This window comes from Drosophila santomea, chromosome 3R (genome assembly GCF_016746245.2).
Source record: "Drosophila santomea strain STO CAGO 1482 chromosome 3R, Prin_Dsan_1.1, whole genome shotgun sequence".
Classification (NCBI taxonomy): Eukaryota; Metazoa; Arthropoda; class Insecta; order Diptera; family Drosophilidae; genus Drosophila; species Drosophila santomea.
This window is the reverse complement of record NC_053019.2, coordinates 23,380,843-23,394,770: the sequence shown is the minus strand read 5'-3', so window position 1 is coordinate 23,394,770 and position 13,928 is coordinate 23,380,843. Positions and strand designations below refer to the sequence as shown.

General features: G+C 44.9%; 1 protein-coding gene and 1 long non-coding RNA gene across 2 annotated transcripts; both read right to left on the bottom strand.

The window, feature by feature from the left end:
- Positions 1-3,892: 3,892 nt before the first annotated feature.
- Positions 3,893-5,049, bottom strand: LOC120453491. Its single transcript, XM_039638228.2, has one exon. The coding sequence runs from the start codon at positions 4,944-4,946 to the stop codon at positions 4,053-4,055; it is 894 nt and encodes a 297-aa protein (XP_039494162.1). The 5' UTR covers positions 4,947-5,049; the 3' UTR covers positions 3,893-4,052.
- A 5,394-nt stretch (positions 5,050-10,443) lies between these two features.
- LOC120453492 lies at positions 10,444-13,373 on the bottom strand. The gene is made up of 2 exons (XR_005616537.1): positions 11,633-13,373; positions 10,444-10,856 (listed from the first exon to the last, which is right to left on the bottom strand). It is a non-coding gene; the product is annotated as an uncharacterized LOC120453492 (long non-coding RNA).
- Positions 13,374-13,928: the final 555 nt, after the last annotated feature.

The following is a 13,928-nucleotide window of genomic DNA, read 5'->3' as shown; positions in this document are numbered from 1 at the left end:
AGGATGTTAGTTCGAGTGGATGAGGAAATTGAAAGCGAATGCTGACAACAACAAAGTTGGGCGGCCCAAACAAAACAGAAAAAAATCAAAAAAAATGGTAGAGCTAAAATAGAGCAGAGTAGGCGACAGAATCGGAATCCACCGTCCGAAAAACAGGCAAATATAACGAGAATCCGCCTGCTGGAACAAAAACAATGAAAGCAAATTTCTATGCGGACATCCGGCGGCGATTAGACGCGGACACTGAGCAGTGAACAGTGAACAGTGAAAAGTGAACAACAACGCTAAACACTGGCCAATGGTAATCGATTGTGGTTAGCTGGCAGTTTTTCGGTTCTATTTAGCAGCAGGAATATTCACACTTCCCATGGGGCATTGCCGAAAAAATCTGACTTTGACGTAGGTAGAACTACAACGAATTATATGTCGACTTCTGGGAGTACTGGCTCCTTAAATTTTGGTCACGTCGCCGTTGGTTACTTCCGGTCTTGTTGCCGCCTCCTCAACCTTGGTATTCAAATAAGGGAGAGTCGACTACTTTATACATCATCTATCTTCAGAGACATCGTTCGCCGCAAGGCAAGTCCCACGTTGGGCGCCACAAACTCTACGAAGGCTTTGGGAACCTGAGAACAGATTTGTATATCAGTCTCTTGTGTTGCAATTAACAAATGTTTGACCTTAAAGTTGAATTTTATTGAATTCAGGACTTACCTATATATTTTTTATAATCTTTTACTTCTGACCCATTCGCATGCAATGGCCTTGCGAATATGAATTAGCCGATCTTCGGGCCGCCTTTTCTCTGGTCTGGTGGGTCCTAATTAAAATCCCTGCCCGGCTAATTGCGCGCGTGACTCTTGCAGCTCATTAGCTCGACTCACGTAGTCCCGTGTTGGGCATAGTTTGGCAATTGCTGGCCAAAAGTTTGCAGTGCAACAACAACAGCGGCGAAATAAAGATAAAGATAGCGATGGAGGTCAGCGCAACGTTATGTAAGGCTGAAGTTTTGCAAATCCTTTTGGCAATTAGATACTTGGTAGCCGGCAACAGGATGGATAAAGGACGAGGCGACGGAAAGAGGAACGCCCACAAATATTGCACAAGTATCAAGTATCGTCGCTGGCCGCCGTGGCATTTCGCAGTGCAAATATCCCATTACTCGGATGAAACTTTTAATTAAAAAGTTGCCAATGACAAACGGGTCGGGGTTTGCGGGTCGGATACCCACCTCCCCCTCCGTAGTCTTACCAGAAATATTCGGTTCAGTTCAGTTCGGTTCGGTTTGGCCAATGTGATATGGTATATGGGGAGTATGCCAGGGTATCCGGATGAGCTGACTCAGTCTGGCACGCACGTAATTGAGACAAACTTTGAGACAGTAAAACATTCGACTTGCTCCTCGGGCAAGAAGCTATGCGGAGGGTGGGGGGAAGTGCCCGGGTGCCAATGAGAAAATTACGACATTTAAACCCGTAGGTTAAGTGCACGTGAAATATTAAGTTTAGCTGCTTGAGAGCACACTAAATCTTATTGTAGGTCATTTGTCGGCTGGCGCATTCCCGTGGCATCCAATTGGGAACCTAATTATAGCTGCTGGTTGCGAATGGGTTTCTAACCTGAAGCGTTACTAGGTGATGATCATAAATCTTCCGCAGACGTGCCTTCTTCGAGGATTCATTATCACGGAAATCAAAGTGATAGAGCAAGCTATAATATATACAAACTCATTTAAACTGTTGGTGAATTTTTCTTCAATTAAAGGCAATTTTGAGATATAGTGGTGACCAGCTTTTATGGACCACAATAATTGAAACCTCGTTCTATCCATTGTCTTCATATGCTTTTTGTGCAGGATTATCCCAGCAATATTGCAGGACATCATGTGAGCAGTGAAATCTCTTTGTTCATTACGCCGCATTGGAATGCCGGATGAAGTGGTCCTTGTTCCGAAAAGTTAAGCAGGACTCCGGTTGAATGGTTAATATCGGGAGACCGGGAACAGCACTATCCGATCCTGTCCAGCAATTGCAAAACGCATCTGCATGAAAAGGCAGTGGAGTGTGCACGCTGTGGAAATTGAACATCGAAGGCCGGATTTTTGCAGTCGCAGTCCTGAAGGGGCAAAAAAAGTGTGGCAAGGGGTAGGGATGGGAGGGGGGTAGGGGTATATAAGTGCGGCTAATTATACTGCCAACGGCAGCGGGGCAGCTGCAAGGCTGTGTGGCGGCGGTAAATGTTGCGATTTTGCCAAATAATCAGAAAAGGCTCTCAACATTTTACGTAAAACGAAAATGCACGGGAAATGTACAGGACGTGGGCACATTGAGGGGGCGTGGCACACGGACATTGCCTGGCGGGCCGTGAAACGCCTGCGGGAGCGGAAGTTTAGTGGTCGCCGTGTTGCTGCTTTGTTACGTTATCTAATTACAAAGGAATGGTGCGGCAACGTCACACAGTTGCCGGTCCAACGATCCCGCAACTATCCTCTCACTATTGTGCCCAACCCATCTCATAAAGGGGCACCATACCATCCTATCCCCATTCCATACCATCCAAAACTGGGCTAGGGCAAAATATTATTTCTGTTCAAATGCACAACATGGGTGCATGGGCTGCGGGCATCCGATTGATATATGCAGATGCGTGCTCGCAGTCCCGAGTATCTCGGACCGCCCGTGAAACCGAACTCTACTGAACAGCACTGCCCGCAGTTAGTTACTCTCCCAAACCAGCCACCCACACACACTCACCACTCACACACAGACACTGACACACACGCACACGGGGGAGCAGCCACACACACACGCGCTAAATACACTTGTGTCTAATAACTTTTATCCGAACGGTCAACGAGGCGTGCACCCACACAAACACAAGGACGAACCACAGTTTTGTTGCACTGCAAAAAAAAAAATAACTAATGTTGAACTATTTTGATTAAAATAATAATACTATTCTAATTTCGGTATGTTACAGATAAATAGAACTTAGCAACGCATTACGAAGATAACAACTTTTACACTTGAACTAGCTTGCTGCTCTTGTGCTCGATTTCTCGCAGTGCATCACAATGGGTGTCAAGCGATGGGAAATGGTCGATGGGTGGCCCATAAACAAATGAAGGGTCGTTCTTCGGGGTACCCAGCTGCGTATGCGGCATATTTGAGCGGGCATGGCGAAAAATTGTCAAACTGCCGGCCGCGGCCCCAAAGTCAGTTACGTTGGCAATCTGCTTAGCCCCTGCAAACCACCCACCGCCCACTTAGTGAGCTACCCCGCACACCCCCTGGTTCAACCCATCCAACGCCGCAATCCACTTGCATTTAAATTGTGAAAATATTTGGACGCTGTCGTCCGGTCGTTAAATGAAAATTGAAGCTAGGTCGCCCATTTGACCGTTTGTCCAGCGACCTCTACGCAAAAATTCTTTAAACAAACGGGGTCAGCACGGATTTTATTTTGGGGCTGGTACATTTAAGGGACGCTAATTGCGTGCTTGTCAACACTCGAAATAAAAATAATATTTGCAACAATTAAAAGAGCGCCGACGCCAACAACAGTTTGAGCGTTTCAAAGCCACAGGACCAAAAAAAATAAAGGACCCACAAAAAGGACTCCTTGCCAATTCGACTCTACCCCGTGGTGTATAATTTTTCAAAATATTTAAATTATACATTATAAAAGGGACAATCTGCTCAACATCTCGAAAAGGAAGCATCAGCCAATTATGCGAACTGTAAATGCGGTAAATTCAAAGGGAAAGATATGAGAATTTTCTTTTTCACAAAAATATTACATTTTATGTAGGCAAATGTATAAGGTATTTTTGTTTACTTAAGTGAAATATTCATACATTTATGAGAATATTATTAAATAATTCAATAAAATATAACAATGTAAAAAGTTTTTATTAAACTATGCCTTCTTGAGTTTATTTATGCAAAGATCACTTGAAGAATTTTGACGAACGAGATAAGAGTTTTGTTGGACGCATTGGATTTTAGACAATCTACTAATCTACTAATCCCCGGTCATCTTTTCAACTACTACTACACTGGATTGGGCCGCTTGGGCAGATTCCGTTTGAGGAGCTGCCAGTTGATGCTGGTTGGTGGAGGGGCGGACCTCTGCTTGACCAGCTTCTTGTGACTCGATCCCTTCGAGAGTTTGGAGCGGGCGGAACTTAAGGCGCGATACTGACTGACACTGCGAACCACTTTGTTGCCGGCCAACTTGCTGGCCACCTTGTTACGGAATTTGCGCTTCAACATCATCTTGCCATGGCTGATTTGGCTCCTGGGCCCAGTGCTCTTCGGTTTGGCTGGACTTTTCTTGGATAGCTTGAGGGATGACTTCTGCGATTTGCCCGACTTTGTCGACTTCGTAGACTTGGAGGACTTGAGCGACTTGGAAGATCTGCGCGATTTAAGAGTCTTCAATAACTTCTGGCTCCTGAGGCCCTTCTCCTTGGTCTTTGATTTGAGGGATTTCAAGCTCTTGGACTTGAGGCTTTTGGCCGACTTTTGCTGGGTGACAATGGCACCGCCCTTGGAGCGCAGATCAGGCGTTTCCGGAGCCGGGCCCACAGAGTATTTGGGCATCATGGCTGGCTTGGATTGCAGAGCACGATCCGCCTGGACAATTGCATCGAAGTTGCCGAATACCTGGCGAATATTGCGATTGACATACTCCAAATACTTGAGCGACGAGTTGCACAAGCTACACTTGGCTTGGCTCTTGTCGTTATCCTTGTTGTTCCGAATCAGGCTCTCCAGGTACAGGAAGTTCTTGGCCATGTTCTCGCAGTAGCGACACTTGGTGGTCTTCTCCATTTGATTGGGCGTGTGATCGTAGAGACCGGGCTTTTGCTGCAGATTTAGAACCGAATTGTTTGGCACTACGTATTCTCCGGCGGCTGGTCGCTTTTTTTGAAGGCCTATCATTTTACGTAATACCGAAATTTTGTGAATTTTTTTTTAGGAATAGAATGGTTCTGTTGGTTGGACGGAAGTAAAATGCCGATGAACGTCTGATTTGGATAACAAAAGGAAGTGATTTAAATTTCACAGCCAACCTGAGGCATATTTTTTAAAGCAACTTCAAAAAAAATCCTTATCCTGAAAAGTCCAACACAATGCCGTAAAAATCAAGGCCATCTGACTTGGTGCCTCAATTAATCTCAATTTCTTATCCATCAAAGGTCTGGCCCATTTGTCGGCAAATCGTCAACCTTGCCCTGCTCAATTATCGATCAAATAAATTGCAGTGAATATTTAAAGACTTGTGCCAAATTAAATTAAACGCTGCCTAGCGGATTACCCATGTACATACATACACTACTACGCTGGCTAGGAAATAAAGGACTCGTTTAATTTCTATTTCCTTGGGCACAATTAGCGATAATCAGCTGGCAATGGCAACCAGCATTTTGTCGCTGGTCCTTCGCTTTTCCCATTCCCATTCGCATTCGCATTCACATTCCCATTCCCAGCACAACTCCCCACCCATTTCGCTTTGTGTATTTGGGTCAGCTCGTTGCGATGTGCACAATAATTTATTTCATTTCAAGATGTAATCGCAACATTTTAGTTTGTCGTGTCGTTTGTTTGGCCCAGACTAACACATTTTTAAATGTCCTCTGACCTTGGACTGTGATTGCGGGAAATGATGTAAGTTAATAAATGGTAAAATAAGTGTGGAAGTGGAATTATAGTAAATAAATTATTTTCCATAATCGACTAAATCAATAAAGTTACACCGCTTGTTCTATTGTCTTTCAATGAAATGATTGATCCCGCATTTTTGAGCATCGTATTTGCAATTCAATTCTCGTGGCACGTCTTTATTTTGGAATTTTTCATAGCGCAACATCCGTCAGTTGCCCGCCATTAAATTGTTGTGTTGCACACAACCCATCAATAAGATGCCACCCACTCCGGCAGACAATTCCCTGCGACACATAACTTCCAATTGAAAATATCTGGGGGAAGTCAGACACACAAGTGCAAATGCCAATAAAACAGAGAACAGAGAACTTGCTGGTGGAAGCAGGGGAAGCTAAGACACATAAACTAGTACATTCACCCGTTGCTTGTGGGCCATAAAGTTGATTGTTCATAAATGTACGGGGCGTATACGTAATGTCAGCCAGTGCACCACAGCCCAGCAATGTGCATCGAATCTGGCGAGGATGGCGATGGCGTGGACGGTGGATGGGGCAGAGCTGTAGTCATAAAGTGGCAGGGTAATGAATTTATTAAAAGTTCATTTTGTTTAGCTAGCAAAACGTTTGTCTTGGGCCCGACTTGGCATGTTGGCCAAGTTTACGTAAATGGCCCACTGCATGCGACTCGAAAATGGTGAGTGTTAATGTTAATGGATTTGTGCCAAGTTCTCGCCGTACATTGTTGGCTCACTGATTTATTCGTGGTCAAAAGCGGGACACTGTTTTGCTGTTTTACTGATTTTTTTTTCTGTTTGCGTTTGACTTTGTCCTGGCACACTTCTACTTTTTTTTCTTCTAATTTTGCTGCTTTTGACCCACAAATGTTGCCCGGCATGTCCTTTCCCGCTCTAACGACTTCCTGAGACGTTGCACACATACATCTGTACGTACTTTATCCAATTTGCATGCCGCAGTCGACGTCGACGTTGACGTTGACGTTGAAGTTAACTTGGCTAACAGAGGACCGAAGTGTAGCTAGCCACGCCTTGTTTATTTTTCGTGCCTTACGTGTTTATCGCCTGCAAATGGCGATTCTGACCGAAAAGTGAAAGCAAGTCGCGCCTCTGGCTTTGCCAGCTTTTCTAGCTTTTCTGGCTTTTCCTTGAGTGGGGGTGGTGGTGGGTGGTGTTGGGTGGTTTGGCTGTGCTTAGTGTTCAACCTGCTCGGCATTTCAATATCAACAGAGGCATGCATAATTTCTTTGGCCGAGCCTATGTAAATTTGCTCGGAAGTGTTCTGCTTCGAAAAAGTGATGGTGGTGGTGTTGAAGGTGCTGGTGCTGGTGCTGCTGCTGTTCCACATTTTCCACCGCGTCGGCATGGAAAAGCGGGTCAACTTCATTTTTCGTGCTGACCCACAACCGCAACAACAACAACAGCAATAACAACAACAACAACAACAAGAACAGGCGTTTGATGTGCGAAAGCCGCAAACACAAATTAGCACAACAGCAGCAACATCGGCGGCAACGGCGACAACAACCATAATTTCTTTTGCAACAGTGCGATTTTTACTGGTATTTGGACATACCCCCACAAACACACAAACACACACACTCACACACATACACGTACACACTTGCATTCGATTCGCGTTTTTGGGTTTTACTGCCTTTGGTTGGGTTTTTATTGTTATTATTTAACGTCGACGCCGCCGACGACTTCGTTTGGTTGTTCAACGCCGCCTTGGCATAAAGTCCAAAGTGCAAATGCTTTGCGGTCAGTTTGGATTTGAAGTTGGCCAGCAACGCGACGCGCAGCTCCGCAGTGGAAAGTACAAAAAGCAGATCCTTCGGCAAACACCTTTGTTTGCCCATACATATGTGCTGCGGTTTTCCCTGAGTTTTTCGCTGCTCTCTGCGGTGGTCACCTTGCGCCCATTCGCGTGCCACTCGCCGGCCAGGCCCACAAGGAATCGCTCAGCGAAAGAGGATGCGTTTATCCTGGCAACACAATGGCTGAAAGGAAAAGCAATTACCAGTGAACAAAGCCCAACTGGGTTTTCAGCCGCAGCCCGAAACGAGATTTTTAAAGACACTAAACCGTTCCCAAGGGTAAGCAAGTTTTAGGGGTATCTTTAAGTTAAGTGTTTATTAAGTAGTTTATCTTTGAAACTGATATGTTTGCATATCATGTCTTTTACTTAAATAATATATATTCAGTACATCGTTTTGTTTTGTTTCTCAAAGATATAACACTGTGAGTGTTATATTGCATTTGTATTAGAAAGTTGAATGAAAGGGTTATTTCTACAAAGTTATTTTGAAATAATATGGCGCTTTGCACCCAAAAACTTCATAAAGTTTCTCTTCATTCCCAGAAGTTGTTTAAGCACCAACTATGTATTAAAATGTCCATATTATATTCTCTTAAATAATCCAGCGGCTAAATAAAAAATCTTCGAAGGCTCTTTATGAATTTTTGGTGCTGATGAATTTTATGACTTCAAAAAGTATAGCACAACACAAATATTTTGTATATATACAGGCAAATATTTATTGTGCTCGCTGCAATATTTCATACAAGTTTGTGTATTTTTTTTTTGTGAAATTGCCCGGCAGCGTAGAAGAAAAACCAGGCAAAAAAAGTGAACAACTTTAACTTTTATATGAAAATAGAGAGAGGGCTCCGATGGAAATTAAAGCGCTGTCAAGATGTTGATTATCATCACCTGGCGGCGGGGTAGAAGATCTAAAATAATTTTATTTGCCACACATTACGGCAGACATGCAGGACATGACCATCCGCCGTTCTCGTCCTGCGAGTTGAACAAAACTTTTTACGCATAGCCAGGACTCGCAGCGCATTTTAGCTAAAAGCATTTCAATGCTGTTAACTATTTTTGATGGCGTTACGCACTATAAACCCGACCGAAAGAAGGCAAAAGGATGGGCAGCCAGTGAATACACCAAAAACTGAATGGGAATGGGAATGAGAATGGGAACTTCATGAAATGGAAATCTCAACGGAATTGAAACACTTAATTTGCTCGCAATTTGCCACCCACATCACTCGAATGCGATGCATATGTACTTATGTACTATGTGCACCTGGCGGCGAATGAGACAAAGCCGCTTAGCGATGCATGGACGCCCTTCATGCGGTCAGGATGGGAATGGGAATGAGGATGAGGATGAGGATGTTAATGGGGATGAGGATGAGGATGGAGAGGTGGCCTGGTTGGTGATGTTGCGTTAATGAAATAAAAATTAAGCTGTGATGCCTGCCAGGACGAATTAATTGTGTGTCGCCAAAGGGAAACGAATGAGCTGCAGTTCAACTCAGTTCGTTTCGGTACAGGATACTCTGAGTTGGCCAGCGGCAATGAAAAGGTGTCGGCAATTAAGTGCATTCAGCACATGCTATTGACTGGGGAATGCTCTGTGCGATTCTAAAGGAATGTTGGAGAACGGGAGTGAGGTGGTCAGTTGAGGCTCAATCAGGATGTGTGCATATAATGGATAATTAATCTTTAAGCTGCCGGCACTGGCAACCTACCTTTGTATTAATTAAGACGAGCCACTTATCGATTTTAATGAGGGGCAATGGGAAATGAGTTTGCTGTGATCTCATTGAGTTGCCAGTTTGTGGACATCCATTGATACCCAGTTCGATACCAGACATATTACAATATTTATTAGGGCAGTTCATTTAGTAATATTAAGGTAAACAGAAAAAATTGAAATAATCCGAGACTCTGCCTGTTTTTATATACGTTTGGCTATTCTTCCTTTTCTCTTTTGGCACTCAGACCTTTTTAAGCTGGAACTTTGCCTTTTTTTTCCGTTTGCTGGTGTGGATATTAATGGGGCATGTGCTGCTCCGGCTGGGGCAACAATGTATGCGATGGAGTTCGCCAACACCATGCCAATAGGATTAGCACAACAAAGTAGCGGGCGAGTGAGTATGAGTTTGAGTATGCATGTGGCAAGTGCGTGCCTGAGTGCACCTGTCAGGGCTTTTAAGTCATCCACCCAGTCATAGCTGGGCTCTGTTCGTGAGCCCAACAACTGACAACTTGACAGGACCGCCAGTTCTCAGAACCAGGTACTTGGAACCCAGCACCCAAATCGTCCATCGTTTCGCATTCACCAGTCTGAGCAGAGCAGAGCCAGCAGCAGTTGTCCCATATAGCAGTTTTGGGTCGCCAGAGCAAACAAACAAATGGAGCCTTCTCCACTAGGTCGTGCATGCGGGTGGCTTATGCTCATGTTCTGCTCCTGGTAGTTCTCCTCATCCTGCTGCAATCCTGCACTGCTGCACTGCTGCAGCGCCGACATGAAAATGGAGCAGCACCAGCAGCTCCAACAGCAAGGACATCATCAACAAGTACACAAAGTACGGCTACGAGTGCGAGTTGCAGAACAAGGGTCCACAATGAGCTGCCAAGTTCAGTCGCATAAATGCATAAGCCGCAGCACGCATACATATGTGGGCAAGGCGATGGCAGGTGGGCAGCCAGATAATCACGCCGCACACGAAATGGGTGGAGGTGAGCTCCCCCAGAAGACAGAGAATTCCAGGTAGCACTGCTGCGGACCCACTTTAATTAGGGATTGCGAGTTTCGGCCACGCCTCAAGCAAGGCCAGAAAGAAGAGCTATACACCCTGCAAACGGAGGAAAGAAGTGAAGATCAGAAGCTCGAGAATCAGAGGAAAAACTTTCAAAAGTTTGCACCCATTTCCCAAATTCCATAATAAGGTCTAGGCTAAATGTCGAAAGTTAAAATAATATTATAATTCTATGCATAACGTTTCCTTTTTAACATATCTACACTTATAAAAGAATTGATTTTTGTGACACATTCATGATAAAACTATATGTGCATTAAATGGAAAAGCCCAAAATGTATCTTAAAATCGCATTCTTGGTAAACACCGCGCCAATCAGCTGCTGATGATGAAGAGCATGCCAAGTTCGCTGCTCAACAGCAACATTTGGCCCTTTGTGAGTGTTCAAATGCAGCTGCCAAAAGTTGTCTTAACTTGAGCACACTGTGTGCAGTTGCAGTTTATTTCTGGGGCATTTAAGTGACTGGCCGCCATAGCAGGGGTTACTTGGGATGCTCTCCTGTGATGCTTCGGCTCCTGCTCCAGCTCCAGCTCCTGCAACCCGTGAGCCCTGAAAACTAGAAACCCCTCCGGTTACCACCAGTAGTTGCTGACTGCCTTTGACGTTCCACGACGACTAGGAGCACTGGTAACTGGGTATTTCATTTTTTTCTGGCTTTCGCTGCTAGGACGAGTGGAATGTCGGCCAAACTAACACATCCTGACACAAGTCAAGAAATTTATGAGCTGTAACGTTGTTGGCTGGTGCTGCTGAGTGCCGATGGGGATGAGCCAGGAGTCAGGAGTCCATGGCATGGGTACATGTGTGTGTGTTTTTGGGGTTTTTGGTGTTGTCAGGCGTGAGGGCTTTTGGCTTAATTGAAATTTAAACGTTTAACCCTCGGTGTCAGCAGTTAAGTCCTTTGTTTTGGCAGCTGTGAGCGTTTCGTGCAACTGACTCTTGGCCATTTCAATGGGGCGAAGCCACTACAAGTTGTAACAACTAAATCGACGAGTGTTGCCACTATGCACACAGACTGTATACACCGTATACACTGTATACACTCAGCTGGCCATGATTGTTGAATCGAAAACCAATAAATGGTAAGGGAATCAACCCAATTATGCCACCGAACTTTTGTAAACTTCACCTGCTGATTGGACCAGTCAGCCAGCCAGCCAGCCAGACACGCAAGTGGAGGTATTAAGCCCAAACGCATGAGCCAGCAAGTGGCCATTTTGGCTGTCATGGCAACCAGTTGGCCACCACAATAACACGGAGCATGCACCGACCACAGAGCCCCACCTGACCACCCCCTTCTGAGCCACCATCCCGCCACACTCACATGCTCACCTGGGTGCCAGTTGTGCTGGGGATTCCAGTAGTGCCGCCTGGCCATGTCCAGTGCCACTTGCTCTCCGCTTAATATAAATTTGTGCAAATTTGTGTGTAATAAACCGGGATGCCAGGAGTGAAACAAATCCGCCAGCGACGGCAAACTCAAAGGCACCGCAGCAGCAGTAGCAATTTTCTGAGCTATGCGAAAATGTCAAGCATTTTGTGCCTGTGCCAGTGCCAGTGTGTGTGTGTGTGTGTGTGCTTTCATTTTTGTATCAACAGCCTTGTGTGTTTATTTTCTTCCTTGTTTTTTTTTGTTGTTTTTTGTTTTTGTTTGTATACTATATAGTATATAGTTACTTTATGCATGCCTGCAGTGGACAGTCCGCGCACGCTCGCTCGCTCGGCCAGAATTGCCATCCGGAATGCTTTGAGCCGGAGCGGAATTGGCCCGGCTATGCCTTTGGACCACTCTCTCTCGCGATTAACCTGCGGAATGTCAAAGTCAAGCCGGGATTGTGAGGTGGCCGGGAAAATGGGCAGCGGCATGGTTGGCCCACACAAAAAGAGACTTCATCGTATTTCCATCCAGTGCAAACAGTTTATTTCCTCCACTGAACGGACTATTGCTGTACTACTACACAGCAACAAATATTTGCTTTCTGAATGCGCCAATTGAAAGAAGTAATTTCCGAAGAACTAACTAACTTTTGGAATCCCTTGGTATATGGACTTGTTATTTTTAGTTGGCCGAAATTGTATTCCGAAATTCGAGTAATTTTCGCTGAGTGCCCTTATGTATCCTTCCTATTTCGTGGGTTCTGCCCACGTGGGTGGAGTGGCTTTCCAAGTGGTTTTTCAATGAAGTGTTAAGTAGGCAAAACTGCCTGGCTGCCCGTCCCCTTCAACGCGTGCATATGTGTGGGTGTGTGTGTCTATGTGCTTAGCTACTTTAGCCAGTATCCTCCACTTTTGTGCTTCAGTATGTGTGACCCTTGCTGTGTGCTTAGTTGTCGCAGGACTCTCTCCCTCCCGACCACTCACCTGGCAAATAGTGATGCGGTCTGTGCACACCTCGCATCCAGAAAGCCACTGGAAGTACCCCGCACCATCGCATTGCCATTGTTTGATGGTGGTTATAAAGCTGACAGCTGTCAGTTGGCAGTAAATTTGCTAAAATGTTTATTTGCCAAGCGGCTAAGTTTGCGTTCAACAGCAGGACACACACACACACACTTGACCACCACCGCACAATCACAGACGTTGTGTAAGGCCACAAGGATACATTCGAGCAGGGCCAAGGACCAAGGACCAAGGACCAAGGATGCCCAATGCCCCGGGACGCCCTCGAGTTGGCCAGGTTTAATCATTTATAAACAGCTGCAACAGCCGCTGCTACTACAAATATGCGAGCAATTCCTGGCATGGCTGGCATGACAAATGTTTTGGTACTTAATAATAGAATAATTATGGCGACACCATACTATAAAACGGTTTAATGATTATGATGCTCATATCCACATTTCTCTGCAGGACAGCAGGGGTCACACACACACATGTGTGTGTACAATGTGTTTGAGTTTAATTGCCATTTGGCAATAATGCGACTCTGGCCGGTTGTCCTTGAAGCATTTCGGCTTGGCCCACTTGCATTATCTGGGCCAAGCCATTTTCACTTGCCGGATGCCACTCAATTGTCAAATTTTCTCGATTGCCCAGAAAGTTTCCTCGTTATTCGCTCTACAGTGGCATTCAACTCGGCGAAAAAAACGGAAAATATTTGTTCACGTTTTATAATGGAAACCAAGTTTGTAAATAAAATTACATGAATATTTTTATTTTGTATAAAGAAATGTGCATTGCAATGTATGCAACTTTAAGCGTCTGGCGATGGAAAAAATGATTGATATAATTTTTTCGCTCAAGTTCATTGTCTTAAAAACTCCTGAAACCATTTTAATTTTGTAAATAATGGATTAAAAATGTTTCGCGGCTGAAAATCGTCGACAAACCTTTTTTTTTTTTGGCTGTTGACTTTTTGCCACCATATCATCGTTCTGGGCAACGTCAGCTAATGGAGCTCAAACTTCCAACTGGGAGGTGAGGAGAAAAGTTAAATTTTATTGCATTTCCCGACCAACTGCTGCGAGCAGCGTTTCTTTTTGGTTTTTATTATTAATTTATTAAAAGCCCGACGCCTGTCGTCTGCCCGTGGCTTTCAGTCGCACCAACCGACTGGGATGTTCAACGCCTCGTAAACCTTGCCAAAATCATCGCCAACTGAAAATGGCAACTGGCAGTGGCAGTGGCT